We start from the raw sequence: 16,751 nt of genomic DNA, 5'->3' as shown, positions 1-16,751 counted from the left end.
ATCTGGGTTATACACTGAAAAAGAGCAATACCTTGATTCTTTCTTTTAATGGCCTGTCAGAAGTCACTTCTAGGAGAGAGATGTTTGACTCCTGTGTGTCCGCACGTGTTACTTTAGCGCTGCTTATGGCCCCCCTTGACCCAGACCTCATTGCCATGACATGTTCTGACAGTAGATGATCGTGGTCTTCATTCGGTGTATCAAGCAGGATGAACACCAAGTCAAAGCGTGACAATAAAGCGCTTCCCATTCTGTGAGGAGAAACAAATAGTTTACAAATAATTGTCATCTTAAAGGGGTACTCCGCTGCTCAGCGTTTAGAACAAACTGTTCCGAACACTGGAGCTGGCGCTGGGAGCTCTTGACTTCATAGCTCTGCCCCCGCATGCCGTCACGCCCCACCCCCTCAATGCAAGTATATGGGAGGGGCATAACGCTGCCACGCCCCCTCCCATAGTCTTGCATTGAGGGGGTGGGGTGTGACATCATGAGGGGCGGGGTATGACGTCACAAGCTCCTGGCGCCGACTCTAAGCGTTGGGAACATTTTGTTCCAAACGGTGAGCAGCAGAGTACCCCTTTAAGTGTATACATTACAAGCATCATTTGTTCGAAGTGTACACCCAATGCTTCTGTTATTACATTTATGAAAAATTACTATAGTGCAGCACTGTGCACAACAGTAATGTTTCTTAAAAAAAAAAATGTATTTTGAATTTGTTTCCAGAGTGCCGTCACTGAGCGCCTGTTCTCCCAGATGCCCTGTCGTAGCCAAAACTTCCTGCTCTGTTTCCACAGCACCCCTCTCCAGCGCAAGAATGTAGAATCACATTACACTGGATCTTGTGCTGATGACAGGTACTATAGAGGTGAAGTGTAAACAGTATCTCCTAATGCACAGTAACAAACTGCTCGGGTGCTCCCATCACCTTGCACATTACTACACTTACTACGCCATTTTATGCTAGGGACATTGGGGACCCACTCTAAATAGGTGGACTTGACGTGGCGAGTGATCTTGTACTTTTTGATCAAAATGTATACTAACAACCTGTTAGTTTTTGAATTTATACTGAGAACAATTAGATCAAAATACTAAATGGAGATGTGCGGCCAGGTCTGTTTTCTCTACTTGAAGTCACATTGTATCTTTTATCCCCTCCTTTTTTTGTTGTTTTTACTTGGTCTGCACTCTGCCCCACCCCCTCAGCCCAACCCTAAATAAATGAGCAGGAAGTTGCTCAGGGCCCTTTCTTTTCTGATAGCCTCCCAGTCTAAGTGAGCTTTTACACCTTGTTCACACTGGTGTGGTGCTGTGCGGCGTCCATTGCTCCCGTGGCACAGTGTCTATGGGGAGGAATGGCCCTTGGCCTGGTTTAATTTGCAATGGGGCTGCTCTGTCAGTGGGTCGTTCCCCCTGTGGGCAATGGTGTTGGGGCGGTGGTGGGCACCGCCCAGTGCTACGCCATTTTATGCTAGGGATGTTAGGGACCCACTCTAAATAGGTGGCCTTGACGTGGCAAGTGGGCTCGTACCTTTTGATCAAAATGTATACTAACAACCTGTTAGTTTTTGATTTTATGCTGAGAAGCAATTAGTGGTTGTGCGACCATGTCTGTTTTCTCTACTTGAATACTACACTTTAAATGGTTTGTCCAGACTCTAAAAATTGATGGCTTATCCTTAGGGCAGGCTATTTGCAGGGACACTATCAATTATATGACAACTGCAGATACAAGCACTTGTATACACTGAACAGGCTCTGCAGAGTTTGCACAAGCATCACTGCACCTTTAAAGAGCAGCCCCTTGAATTCCACTCTGATACTTCCGATGTGTCACAACAATATGCTATGGAGAAATTGTCATCCTTTTTGTTTTTCTTCTGCACAGTCTACAATCTAGTACATATTAAAAATAAAATCGAATTGGAGGCTTTAAATTGTTAGACTATGATTTGCTTCTGAATTTAATGCGTGCGCATCAACATGGTTTACATCCACAAAGATCATCACAGAATTGCAGATCTTCGTCTGGTTTATCCCACCTGTGTGTTAAGCAGAGCTTTCATTACACAACAGATAAATATCTTTTTTAAAGCCTGATGGAGCATCAATATACCTGTAGATGGCACTCTTGCTGCGTTTTGCTTGCAGAAGAGGAACACTATTCTTTATGGACTGTCTACATTTCTAACTGCATTTATATGCTTGCCTTGTATGGTTCTTTGCTTTGACTTTGGATTTGCTAGGGAAGATATTCCGAGATTAAAATGTATCACCTGTCCACAGTGGGTTCTAACCCCTGGGACCCTCTCTGATCACAAGAACAGGGGTCCTTTACTTAAAACATTACTGTCACCAAACAAACTTTTGACATATCTATGGATAAAGCTATATCTAGAGGTTGATTGACGTCTCAGCACCAAGAACCAGTTTGATCAAAACTTTTGACCTGTCTACATGATCTGTGAAGAATTTTGAGTGACAGCAATGCTGTAATCCCTTAAGAATACATTGGCTTATAAATACATTCAGTCATGCTGGGCCTGCTACCCTGATGCTGTCAAATACAGACGTCTTATTCAAACATGTATGACAAATAGTGCATTAGATAATGTTTCCGTTACCCTGATAATATGACCTAATCACTTACTTGAGGTTCTCAGAGACAGTCTTGCCTTTGTTGTAGTGTCCTCCCACTGGGTTAGCAGCAGCGATTATAGATGTCCTGGCTGGTAAACTGCAGACAATGCCCGCTTTGGCAAGGCTAATGCTCTGCTGTTCCATGGCTTCCAATAAAGCCTGGTGCTGGTTACCCATCTTATCAAATTCATCGATTCCACATACACCTGCATGTAAGCAGCAGAAAAGTGACCAAACCAAAACAGGGGGTTTTACAGAACATATGCCATTTATAGACGATCGCTATGTCCCCTTATTCCGACATTTGTAATTTTACGTAGATGGATGTTTTTGGGTGTGGGCGAGCTGTAGTTCTAATGGCCCCTATTTTGGGGGTGCATATGACTTTTTGACTACCTTTTATTCCATTATTCCAAAAACAGCAATATCAACATTTATTTATTTTTTCCCTGTCATTCACCAGGCTTGAGAGATAACGTGATATAATGATATTCAGATTTTTTCTAGATGCACCAATACATTTACTTATACTTATGGATTATATATAGTGTATTCTGCCTGCGTTATCCCTAGGAATTCGAATATATCAGAACTGGGGCCTGCTAAACCACTAGGACTTTCTGGCTTCATCATGGGGGAGGAGGAATGGGTGACAGAGGGAGCCCCTTGTGTGGCAGATATTGCTAAAGGGTTAAAAATGATCTATATAATTAAAAGGGTATTCCCATTTGGACATCCAGGATAAGCCATAAATGTCCAATAAGTGAAGGTCCCTCCTTTAGGATTCACCACTGTCTTAAAATCAAAGCCCTCTAACCTGGCCCCCTTTGGCTTGCTTGTGACTGCAGGAGGTTGTTAAAAAGCCAAAAGCAGACAAAGGGGCTTTTTTGCAGTTGGTAAAAGCCCCATTAAGGCTGATTAGAGTTGCTAAAATAACACTGCACCACATGCTACATTGTTGAACAAGTTATGGAAGCAGAGTAGCATGTGACTCCCATCAACCACTGCTGTGTAAACCAGCCCATTTGGCTATTTTCAGTTGCCCTATCAGCCTCTTGGGCTGCAAGTAGGTTGGAAGAGGACAAGGGATCCTCAATATCAAGACAGGTGCAGGTATTAATGGCTTGTGCACACAAGATGCTTAAACCCTTTAATATGATGCATATTAACCAAACTTATGCCGGAAGGACACATTACTTTGATGTCTACATCCATTCCATACAGTCTATGAGTATCTCCAGCATATACATTAGAAAGTTTTTCAGGCATATTTTGTGTGGATGTAAATGGTGTAAATGGCAGCAAAAAGTCAGCTATACCAGTTTGTAAGTTTTATCTGAAATGGAAAGTACCATTTTCAAATTGCCTTAAAGAGTAATGAATCATACCTTGATCTCCCAAAACAAGGGCCCCAGCTTCCAAACCAAAATCTCCTGTTGCACTGTCTCTGGATAATGTGACGGTCAGTCCAGATGTTGTGGTGGTGTTTCCACATACATAAATGCCACGTGGTGCAACATTACACACAGCCTACAAATACACAACAATTTACATATACATTATATATATATATATATATATATATATATATACACACACACACACACACACACACACACACACACACACACACATACACACACACACTTAGTGGGGCAAAAAAGTATTCCACCAATTGTGCAAGTTTTCCCACTTAAAAAGATGAGAGAGGCCTGTAATTTTCATCATAGGTATACCTCAACTATGAGAGACAGAATGAGAAAAATAAATCCATAAAATCACATTGTCTGATTTTTAAAGAATGTATTTGCAAATTATGGTGGAAAGTAAGTATTTGGTCAATAACAAAAGTTCATCTCAATACTTTGTTATATACCCTTTGTTGGCAATGACAAAGGTCAAATGTTTTCTGTAAGTCTTCACAAGCATTTCACACACTGTTGCTGGTATTTTGGCCCATTCCTCCATGCAGATCTCCTCTAGAGCAGTGATGTTTTGGGGCTGTCGCTGGGCAACACAGACTTTCAACTCCCTTCAAAGGTTTTCTATGGGGTTGAGATCTGGAGACTGGCTAGGCCACTCCAGGACCTTGAAAAGCTTCTTACGAAGCCACTCCTTTGTTGCCCCGGCGGTGTGTTTGGGATCATTGTCATGCTGAAAGACCCAGCCACCTTTCATCTTCAATGCCCTTGCTGATGGAAGGAGGTTTTCACTCAAAATCTCACGATACATGAGATTCTTTCCTTTACACAGATCAGTCGTCCTGGACCCTTAGCAGAAAAACAGCACAAAGCATGATGTTTCCACCCCATGCTTCACAGTAAGTATGGTGTTCTTTGGATGCAACTCAGCATTCTTTCTCCTCCAAACAAAACGAGTTGACTTTTTACCAAAAAGTTCTACTTTGGTTTCATCTGACCATATGACATTCTCCCAATACTCTTCTGGATCATTCAAATGCTCTCTAGCAAACTTCAGACGGGCCCGGACATGTACTGGCTTAAGCAGGGGGACATGTCTGGCACTGCACGATTTGAGTCCCTGGAGGCGTAGTGTGTTACTGATGGTAGCCTTTGTTTCTTTGGTCTCAGCTCTCTGCAGGTTATTCACTAGGTCCCCCCTGTGTGGTTCTGGGATTTTTGCTCACCGTTCTTGTGATCATTTTGACACCATGCGGTAAGATCTTGTGTGGAGCCCCAGATCAAAGGAGATTATCAGTGGTCTTGTATATCTACCATTTTCTAGTAATTGCTCCCACAGTTGATTTCTTCACACCAAGCTGCTTGCCTATTGCAGATTCAGTCTTCCCAGCCTGGTGCAGGTCTACAATTTTGTTTATGGTGTCCTCCGACAGCCCTTTGTTCTTGGCCATAGTGGAGTTTGGAGTGTGAATGTTTGAGGTTGTGGACAGGTGTATTTTATACTGATAAGTTCAAACAGGTGCCATTAATACAGTCAACGAGTGGAGGACAGAGGAGACTCTTAAAGAAGAAGTTACAGGTCTGTGAGAGCCAGAAATCTTGCTTGTTTGTAGGTGACCAAATACTTCTTTTCCACCATAATTTGCAAATAAATAATTTAAAAATCAGACAATGTGATTTTATGGATTTTTTTCCTTCTCATTGTGTCTCTCATAGTTGAGGTATACCTATGATGAAAATTACAGGCTTTCTCATCTTTTTAAGTGGGAGAACTTGCACAATTGGTGGCTGACTAAACACTGTATAGTGTATGTATGTGTATATATATATATATATATATATATATATATATACACACACACACACACACACACAGTGATCCCTCAACTTAGAATAGTAATTGGTTATGGGCCAACCATTGTGTATTGAAAATATTGTATGTTGAGACCATGACTCAATAGAAATGACTAATAGAAATAAAGCAAGTCCTTACATATAAAATTAAGAAAGATCTACTGGAAACTGTGAATCACTGTCTATGTAGATGACAGGAGCTTCTTCAGGGTCCTGTACAGTACACACAGTGTCCTAAAAAAAAAAAATGGAGCCGCCCTCATGTGGTGTCCAAAGAAGCACCTAACCCTGACACAGGCAAAGTAATACAGAACATGTAATACTTTCCTGTAGTGTAGGGAGGCGCTACCAGACAGCCAGTCAATGCATGCACTTCAGTAATACAGGGGTTTTACCAGTGAATGTCCATTCTGATTGGTCAGTTCTTCCAGTTATTGACCAGTTTCTTAGATCTGGACTGTCCGTAGCATTGTATGTTGGGTCTGGTTTTAAGTTACAATGGTCCAGAAAAGACCACTGAAAATATTGTAACCTGAGGCCATAGTACGTTAAATGGGTACTCCGCCTCTAAACATCTTATCTCCTATCCAAACGATAGGGGATAAGATGTTTGATGGTGGGGGGGGGGTCCGGCCATTGGGACTTCCCCGATCTCTGGGCCGGCACCGTGGTGTTCTGAACATGGTGTTCTGATTTCTGTGAAATCATGCCACGTCCCCTCCATTCATGTCTATAGGAGGGGGCGAGACAGCTAGTACATAGGCATCAGGCCTCCTCCAATAGACATGCATGGAGGGGGCCTGATGCCTGAGGTCGCCCGTCATCCAGTACGGAGCAAAGTTTGCTCCATGCACAGGATAACTGGAATCCTGTGTGGGCCTGATCCCGGCGATCAGATAGCTTATCCCCTGGATGGGGGATAAGATGGTTAGGGACGAAGTATCCCTTTAAGGGATCACTGTATGTATGTGTATATATTATATATATATATATATATATATATATATATATACGCATACATACATATAGATATATATATATATATATATATATTACACTCTTATTATCTTTAAATAAGTCGCTGTGAGATATTTTAGTAATTTATGGCAATCAAACTGATACTATACAACAATGGTTTCCAAACTGTGGACCTCCAGCTGTTGCAAAACTACAATTCCCAGCATGCTGGAAGTTGTAGTTTTGCAACAGCTGGAGGTCCACAGTTTGGAGACCTAGGCTATACAGCATTACTTTAGCTAATATCTTATATATGTCATTTTAACATCACATATATAAAAGCCATCTATACCTGTAACATCTGACTTTTTCCTAGTCCAGGATCTCCAACTACAAGTATATGAGGATCTCCTCGAATCGGAATTCTGTTTTTGTCATCCACATATTTTTGGCAGCCACCAAAAAGAGCAAGTAACAGACCAGCTTTTACCATCTAAAACACAAGAGAGGCCAAAGTGACACATTATTTATATGCAGAAAGGCAAGAGACACATGGAGCCTGTTATCTTGAGGAGAACACCAGGACACTGGGATCAAGCAATTGCAAATCCAACCTATCTAATCCGTTAGCTTTGACCTCAGGGTCTGCCAACAAAAATGTCATGGCCAGCTTTACTGTACTAATAATATTAAGCAATGAAGAATGAAGTGAGGAAGCATGGGAGAGTACACATTCTCTGCAGCACAATACAATACAGAAATGTTTGGAAATTAGTATTCCAAATCATTTGTATAATAAAAAATAAAGGATCTTTAGACTGTACTTTGTTTAAAAAAAAATTACGTTTTTTATGTTTTGTGTTTAAAAAAGCTGCCACTAGGTGTCTCCCTACTTGTCCAGTGCACATTTTCCCCCATCTTTTGCACAGATTTTGGACTCCTGTTGGCCTGGCAGAAGTCCAAAATCAGGAAATGCAGTCTGAAGTGCTGAGGGGGGGGGGGGGGTGCACCCTTATCCAATCATAGCTCATCTCACCCTGAACTGCTCTGGGTTGTGTGTAGCAGAGTGAGGGAGTTCTCCCCTGTGTGGTTTCAGTTAATGTCACGCCTGCTGGGTAACGCCCCTTCCCAGTCTGTGAATCTGACTGAGACTGAGCAGAGAATACAGATTAATATCAAGGTAGAAAACTAAAAAATAATAAAAATAATTATCATGATGGGGGCAGTGAACTGGGGGGATTATAAAATTTAACAAGATCATGAGAGGTACTCAAAATAAAGTTGGTCAGATAGGGTCTTGGTTGAACGCTTCTCTCTCCATCTCACCGGAGAAGACAAAATCTATAGTAAGTCTATGGAGTCCATCTCCAGGATCATTTCAGGATTATAAAAAAAATAAAAGACAGTAAGGGTGCATGCACACCATGGTTTATGGTTTAATAACCCTAAACTGTACGCACAAACCATGGTGTAAATTAACCTTAAAATGGAACGTTAAAATAAAAATAAAAAAAATCACCAAAAATGATCCAACATAAAAACGTGATTTAAACAATAGGTAACTTTTTGATGACACATTGGCCCTCATTTACTAAAGGAGAACCGACGGTTTTTCTCGGTTATTGCGCCCAAAATTTGGTCGCATCCCGCGTGCGACCAAATCTTCGCCCAAAATTTAGGCACACAACCTACATTTTCAAAAACACTCGGAGAGTTTAATTTAACCTACAAAATGGGCGTGGTTTATAAAAAAAATGGGCGTTAACCCGACAAAATGGAAAAATCACTCTGAAAAAAAGTGTGATTTCTCAACTCTGAAAAACCGACAGCCCAGGGGTCGAGTGAAAATGGAAAAATGTAGTATTTTTGAGGAAGGGACAGCTGACCATTGTGGTTCATGATTAAATTACTTGTTTTATACTTTAAAAGAATTTTAACCCCTCAACGCTTTTATGATTAAATTATGTAACAGATTTTTTTAATTTTTATATATATATATATATATATATATATATATATATATATATATATATATATTTTTTTTTCTTTTAATATATATATTCTTAAAAAACTTTTGGGTTGTTAACAATCATGAATGAAAAGTTACATCCTTGTGCAGAGTAACTTTACTTTATTTATTTGGTTTAATTTTTATTTTTCCAGTGCAACACTTTTTATTCCCGTGCGACAGAATTTAATATCGTGCAACACAAAAAAAAACGACACATGCGACAGATTAGTAAATCACAAGGGAAAAAAAAAAGACGAATACACTGAAAAAAAAAACCTAACCGACACTCCAGTCTTTGTAAATGAGGGCCATTGCCTTAAAAGGGGTACTCCAGCATTTGAATACTTATCTCCCACCTGCTGTATGGTCGGTGGGGTCGGCACGTGCTCCATGCCTTGTCTATGGAAGCGCAGGATATACCAGAGTACAGTGCTTGGGTATCTCCAGCACTCCCTTCACAAAGCATGGAGCACTTGTCAATTCCACCACCCCATGCAGCAGGTAGAGTCAGGGCACCGTTCTGGAGATCTAAGGATGTCCCCAAAATCGGAACCCCAGGATTAGACACTTATTCCCTACCTGGAAATAAGAAATACGCTTTTAAGCATTGGAATACCCCTTTAAGATACCTTAGACAAAAAAGCCTGGAGTCCAAGACAAAAAATATATATACACTCCAAACATGATGTGAACATAGTCAGTAGTAGCTGACTACATTTAGGCCACAAAGTCAATGGGGCCTGTGTGTGTGAATGTACAATTATGGTGTAAACCTCGCCTTCAGATACATTTACATGGGCGAATCGTTTTAAGCAGCTGATTTTGTTGACTTCAATAGGACCTGCTGCGGATTTTCCTCTGTGGAAATTCCACTGTGTGATCGTATCCTAAGGGAAGAAGCTGCCTGTCCAGAGTAACTCTGAGGTGCTTGTCTGGAGACCAGGCTTTAGTTATATTCAATCCCTAACAGATGCTTCCCAATGTGTGTCTGCAGGAAAAGGGACAGCATGCCTAGTAGAGAACAATTGGACATACTGTACATACTAATAGTAAAGCAGAACTTTTTGTTTTGTTTTGTATACACAGTATAATGCCGAAAGGTTAAATTCACACATTGAAGAAATGCTGCAGATTTTACTTGTGGACTTTCACAGGTAAAACCTGGAGAGAAATCCTGACAATGCAGACAAATGGATGAGATTTTATAAATGCTGTGGAAGGTTTCCCCATAACAATTTACATGCAGTGCAATTTTTAAATCCTTAGCATGTCAATTTCTGTTACAGATTTTTACTCATAGATTTCCACTAGTACATTTTGCTATGGATTTGCAGTGTAATCCATGGTGGAAAAATCTACCATGTGTGGACTTGCCCTTACTTTTAAAGGTTTCTTTTATCGGCTTACCTCGTGTCCATATATTGTAGGGCACAGTGAGCTAAAATAAAAATAAAGAGAAGAATGAGACAAATAAAATAAATGTAAGTAATAACTTCTATTGGCCTTAGTGAAACAGAGCAGTACATTTAGAAAGCTGTTGAGGGCTACTGAAGAAGAGTATTAAAGGAGATCTGTAGTGCTCTGAACTTTATCCCCTATGTAAAGGATAGGGGATAAGTTTTAGATTGCGGGGGTTCCGAGCACTGGGGCCCCCTGCGATCTCATGTACAGGGCCGCGGCAATGTACAGGAAAGGGGGCGTTCCGTTCCCACATGACGCGGCAGTCGGCACGCCCCTCCATGTATCTCTATGGGATTCATGGAGGGGCGTGCCGGCTGCTGGGTCATGTGGGGACGGAACACCCCCTTTTCTGTACATTGCCGCGGGATCTGCCGTTCTGGATGATCGGATCACCGTGGCAGCGCTGCGGGCGATCCGATCATCCATTTTTGTGACTGCAGCACTGCAGATGCCGTGATCTGTATTGATCACGGCATCTGAGGGGTTAATGGCGGACATCCGCACGATCGCTATTAGCAGCCGGAACCTGCCGCGCATTACCCGAGCATCGCTCCGATGCTCGCGGTTATGTATAGGACATAAATGTACGTCCTGGTGCGTTAAGTACCACCACACCAGGACATTTACGTCCTGCGTCATTAAGGAGTTAAAGGGGTACTCCACTGCCCCAGCGTTCGGAACATTTTGTTTCAAACGCCGGGTGCGGGCTGCAGGGGTTATGACGTTATGGCCACGCCCCCTCCCATCCATAGACTTGCATTGAGGGGGCGTGACGTGACATCACAAGGGCGTGACCATGACGTCATGACCCCCGCAGCCCGCATCCAGCGTTCGGAACAAAACGCTGGGGCAGTGGAGTACCCCTTTAAGCAGTATAACAGTCTGCGATCTGATGAGAACAAGCACATGCAGCTTAAAGGAAACCTGTCACATTGAAAAGAAAGTCCGATCTACATGTATCATGTTATAGAGCAGGAAGAACTGAGCAGATTGATATATTTATAGCTTTTTTGTAAAAGATTCAGTATAACTTGTAACTCATTAATTGAAATCCTTACTCTTTCTGGGATAAGTAGTCAAGCAGGTGGTGCTATGCAGTGATTGACAGTTCTTTACATGCACACGTTACACTGAAAGCTGTCAATCACTGAGTAGAATCGCTCACATGACTACAGGATAAAAATTATTATGGAACTTTCCCCACAAAACTATATATCAATCTGCTCAGCTCCTCCTGCTCTACAACATGATTTCAATGTGACCGGTTCACTATAATCTGCTGCTTAGCTGAATGTGCCCGCCCTCATCAGATCACAGACTGTTACACAGCTTAAGTATCAGCATGAAAGTATAGCTGGGAATACCAGGTTCAGCTAACTGTGAAGTAGCCAGCCAGCTTTAACATGGCTGCCCACAATCCTCTGTTTCTGTACTGCCTTCTTGTTAAAGAGGTACTCTGCTGCTCAGCGTTTGGAACAAACTGTTCTGAACGCTGGAGCCGGTGCTCGTGATGTCATAGCGCTGCCCCCTCATGCCATCACACCCCGCCCCCTTCCATAGACTTGCATTGAGGGGGTGGGGCGTGATGTCATGAGGGGGCGGGACTATGACGTCACAAGCTGCCGGCTCCAGCGTTCAGAACAGTTTGTTCCAAACGCTGAGCAGCGGAGTACCCATTTAATGTAGCCAGCTCCTTACTCAGGGAAGAAGGTATCCGCCAAGTACAGTGTAACAAGATACCACAAATACTACTGAGCGTGCGCCTGATGTGTCCTATTCAAATGATCATTGAAGTAAAGAGGTGTCCTGGCCAGGAGCCGCTGCTCATGAGCAATCAATGCATGCTCTTTAGTATCTGGCCAGCCTAATAGGAATATGCATAGATGCCACACAGAGTTCACTGCTGGCAGGGCTGGAGTTGTGGCCATATACAATAGAAACCAGACATAAACTACAGAACGGATCCAACAAGCACACCTCCAAGGTAACGTCAGGATCAAGCAGGGCGCTGGGACTCTTCATAGGGCTAAAATGTTTTATTACCCATAAAGCAACGCATTTCGCGGTAACTCCGCTTCATCAGGCATATATAAAGAATATATGCCTGATGTAGCGGAGTCACAGCAAAACGCGTTGCATTATGGGTAATAAAACATTTTAGCCCTCTGAAGAGTCCCAGCGCCCTGCTTGATCCTGACGTTACCTTGGAGGTGTGCTTGTTGGATCCATTGTTTGTTTGCCAGGAGCGGCTGCAGGGTCTCGCCTGTTCTATGGTCTTATGCTGTCACCATCGTCTTACGTGGACAGTACAACCACCGTTGGTGAGCAAAAGTTATTTATGTTTTTTAATACCTATGCCATCTATGGTATCACACTACGGAGTGCTTATTCTTTTATTATAATAAACTACAGAAGGGAGCGTGAAGGAATATAAGGACAAAATATATATATATATATTTTTATAAGTCTGGATTCAGGATACTATATTACTGCTAAGATAGGAATACTACTATATAATAGGCTCGTGTTTCCCAACCAGGGTGCCTCCAGTTGTTGTAAAACTTCAACTCTCAGCATGCCCGGACAGCCATTGCAACAGCTGGAGGCACCCAGGATGGGAAGCATTGTGATAGGTTCTCTTTCACGGGAACATATCTGGCCTCTACTGAATGAAATGATCTAGTATAGATCTGGACCAAAAATAAACCATCAGTAAATGTTGTATCTGTCAGGATGGATGATGGAGACATAACAGCTAAATATTGCTAAGGAAAGCCAGCTTCTTATTCATCTTAATGCCACATAAATCATTCAAATCAGTAAGAACAAGGCTACATATTTAAGGAAACACTTACTTGACTATTAATTTTAAGAGATTCTCCTGAGACTGGATCTCCTGAATAGCATAGAGGTCTTTTAAGGAGAAGTCCATAGACGCTCCGCTGCTGACGCTCTCATCTGTCTCTTTACTTTTTTGGCCTTTGCTGTTGCTGACAGAATTAGCTTCAATGTATAACAGGAACATACATTTATTGTTTTTGTTTTTATATCCTCCTGTATGTAATATAAAATATGACAACAATTAAAAGAATGTAATGCAGTAGTTCTAGATGTTAATTATAGGGTATTATTAAGGGTCTATTGACACATACAGTATCCTGTGCATATTTAAAGCTGCAGATTTGAAGCTGTGTTCACAGCTTACATTGAACTCTGCAGCTTCAAATCCTCTGCATCAAATATGCACTGGATACTGTACATGCGAATACACACTTATATTGCAATTTATATATGAAGTCAGGTTTATAAAACAAACAAACACAGTGGATTCTTTCCCTATCATGATTTTCCAATTGTCTAGTTCAGTGGTCTCCAAACTGCGGCGCTCCAAATGTTGTAAAACTTTAACTCTTAGCATGTTGGGAGTTTTAGTTTTGCAACAATCGGTAGGGGCGCAGTTTGGAGACCACTGGTCTAGTTCATAGGATTCTATCCTTGAAAATCGTATTGAATGGTATATCTAGACATACCCATTCACTTTCTGTTAGGTGGAAAATTGTGGTTGACCATGATTTTTCGTTCCACTTAAAAAATGGATTTTATGAGTACAAAATTTATTTAACATTACAGTCTATGTAAATTGTATTTAATCATATCATTTTTCTTTCTACCGTACACAAATTTCTTTCATTTAATAAAATGTATATAGCTTTATAAATCAGAATTTATTTAATTACATCCAATTACAAAGATGTATCTCGACATCTTCTACTGATCTCTAAGGGTTACAGGATCATGGGCTCTAAGTACACTGGTCCCTCAAAGTAACAATAGGCTCAGGTTACAATATTTTAACAATACAATAGTCTAAACTAGACCACCCCACATTTAAGACATGCATTGCCCCACATACTACGAGTCTGCAACATTTGTGATTAAAAGGGTACTCCACTGCTCAGCGTTTGGAACAAACTGTTCCGAGTGCTGGCGCAGGGTGCTCGTGACGTCACACCCCGCCCCCTCATGACGTCACACCCCGCCCCCTTGCATTGTGGGGGTGTGTGTGACATCATGAGGAGGCGGGGCTATGACATCACGACATCATTCATAAGTTTACTTTTATGGCTTCCCGAGAACAAGTCATGAAAGCACAGAGGGAAGATGTATCGAAACCTGTATAGAAGAATAGTTGACCATAGCAACCAATCAGATCACTTCTTTTATTTTTGAAAAGGCCTCTGAAAAAAAAAAAAAGCGATCTGATTGGTTGATATGGACAACTGGTCAACATTTCCTCTCCACAGGTTTTGATAAATCTTCCCGATAGGTTTTAGTATGTGGCCTTGTGAAAATGCGAAAGCACATACCGTCTTTAATATTCGATACTTTGACTATGCCGGTGATGGTTACCATATCTCCTGGGACACAGCTGTCCACTAAATCCTGGCTTAGTTCACACTCTACAGTTCTTGGGATTCTACCAGCTTCTCGCTGATCATCTGACATCAACTCCTGGACTCTGAAAAAGAGAAAATCTATTTAAAGGGGTGCTCCGGGGGAACTAAACCCATAGCCCATCCTTTCCCTCTCACCAACCTATTTATCTATTTGTTTGCCTAAATATCATTCATTATCTATATAGAGCAGTTTCCCCTCTTCCGGCTGTCACTTACATGCAGGGATTGAGAGAAAGACATCCTAATCAGATACTTCTTGTCTCTGTGCAAAGCCCTCACTAAGAGTAGCCCCATCCTCCTGGAAGACAAAGACCACATGGTTTCTGTCTTGTCTAGGGATCTGGCTTCACAGGGTCTGGATCAAAGCCACACGCCCCTCCCCCTCCCCTGCCTGTGTGAGATCTTGCCAGCAGAGAAACAGCACAAAACGCTTCTTCATGCCTGCTGTGGATCTAATCACTGACTGCTGCCATTCAGAGCATAGCATGATTTGTTGCTGGTGAAGGGATAGTTTGAAAGAAAAGACTTGTACAGTGAACGCATGCAGGCAGATAGTAATAGCAATTGGTCGAAAGCCAATACACAAAGCCGCACTGACTGCTGGGAGTTGTAGTCTGGGCTGCAAGCAAGGGAAAAGAATAATCAGAAGACAACAGGGGCCACAGATGCTGGCAAAATCACACAAATAACTACAGGGGACATAGAACAGGTATTGTGGTGGCTTAAGTGTATTTTTTTTCCACTTTATTTACTTCCCTGGAGCACCCCTTTAAGTAAAAAAATTTATACACTATATGTAATTTAGCTAAAAGCGATTTTGATAAAAAGCAACAGTAATAGCAGCAGTAATAGAAGTATTACAGTAATACAGAAGAATTACAGTAATAGAAGAAGGGTCCTCAATTCGTTAAACCTTGCTTGGCAATAAGCTAGGACCTCCATATATTGGCTGTAATCTGTTGGAACAACTAGCTGTGGGTGCTCATTTTCCCTGCAGTGCCACCACAGGTGAAACAAAGCATTGCACAGTCCTCATTCAACTCAATAGGTTGTCTGTGTAATGCAGGACAGAACCTCTATAATAGTGGTCTCCGAACTTTGGAACTCCCAGCATATTATAGAGCAGAAGGCGCTGAGCAGATTGATATGTAGTTTTGTTCCAGGATAACTTGTAATTTTTATCCAAATCTCTGCTCACTCCTGGCTAAGTAGTCAAAGGAGTGATACTACTTAATGATTGCTTTCTCTATGTGCACACTTATACAAAGACAGCTGTCAATCACTGAGCAGGCCCGCCCATTTGACTACTTAGCCAAGAATATGCATTATGCAATAAATGAACGACAGGTTGTCCTAAAACGTCTATCATATCTATATATATATATATATATATATATATATATATATATATATATATATATAACCAAAGAATAAAGAGGCTACCTCCATGTTGGCTCTTGCACCCCACCCACCTCTATCAGGTGTATATAAGGTGCCTTGGATGTTTCAGATCCTGCAATGCCTGCTGAACTGTTCCCACAGAGGCATATTCATAGTGTAGGGTCCGTCCCAAAATGAGGTCACCTTACCGTGGTGGGACGGTCCAAGCTATTTGGCCGCCAAATTTGCAAGCTAAGTACCTCACTGTTTCATAATTTCATATTTTCATTTGTTGCACTACAGCTGTATAGCTTTTCATGTTTTATCTATACACTCATGTTTCATCTATATACTCATGTTTTATCTATATCTTTGTGCTAGCAGTGTGCTGCTGTATTCTCCTGTTGCTGTATGTATATATACACACATACATACACACACACATATATTTATATATGCTCAGCTCCTCCTGCTCTATAACCTGATGCTGTATGATGCATTTCCAATGTGACAAGGTATCCTTAACCCCTTAAAGGGAACCAATCATCAGATTTTACCCTATATAAC

General features: G+C 41.6%; 1 protein-coding gene across 2 annotated transcripts in view; it reads right to left on the bottom strand.

The window, feature by feature from the left end:
• Window positions 1–16,751, bottom strand: part of MCM8 (minichromosome maintenance 8 homologous recombination repair factor) — a 46,739-nt gene that overhangs the window by 4,421 nt on the left and 25,567 nt on the right. For both annotated transcript variants that reach the window (XM_056567820.1, XM_056567821.1), the window contains exons 9-15: window positions 14,715–14,866; window positions 13,203–13,401; window positions 10,294–10,324; window positions 7,228–7,368; window positions 4,032–4,173; window positions 2,654–2,849; window positions 32–251 (exon numbers count right to left, since the gene is read on the bottom strand). In XM_056567820.1, coding sequence (XP_056423795.1) covers window positions 32–251; window positions 2,654–2,849; window positions 4,032–4,173; window positions 7,228–7,368; window positions 10,294–10,324; window positions 13,203–13,401; window positions 14,715–14,866 — 1,081 coding nt within the window. The remainder of the gene's footprint in view (window positions 1–31; window positions 252–2,653; window positions 2,850–4,031; window positions 4,174–7,227; window positions 7,369–10,293; window positions 10,325–13,202; window positions 13,402–14,714; window positions 14,867–16,751) is intronic.

The sequence above is a fragment of the Hyla sarda genome, chromosome 3 (genome assembly GCF_029499605.1).
Source record: "Hyla sarda isolate aHylSar1 chromosome 3, aHylSar1.hap1, whole genome shotgun sequence".
Classification (NCBI taxonomy): Eukaryota; Metazoa; Chordata; class Amphibia; order Anura; family Hylidae; genus Hyla; species Hyla sarda.
Note: the sequence above shows the minus strand (reverse complement) of the source record. Positions and strands in the feature narration are given on the sequence as shown.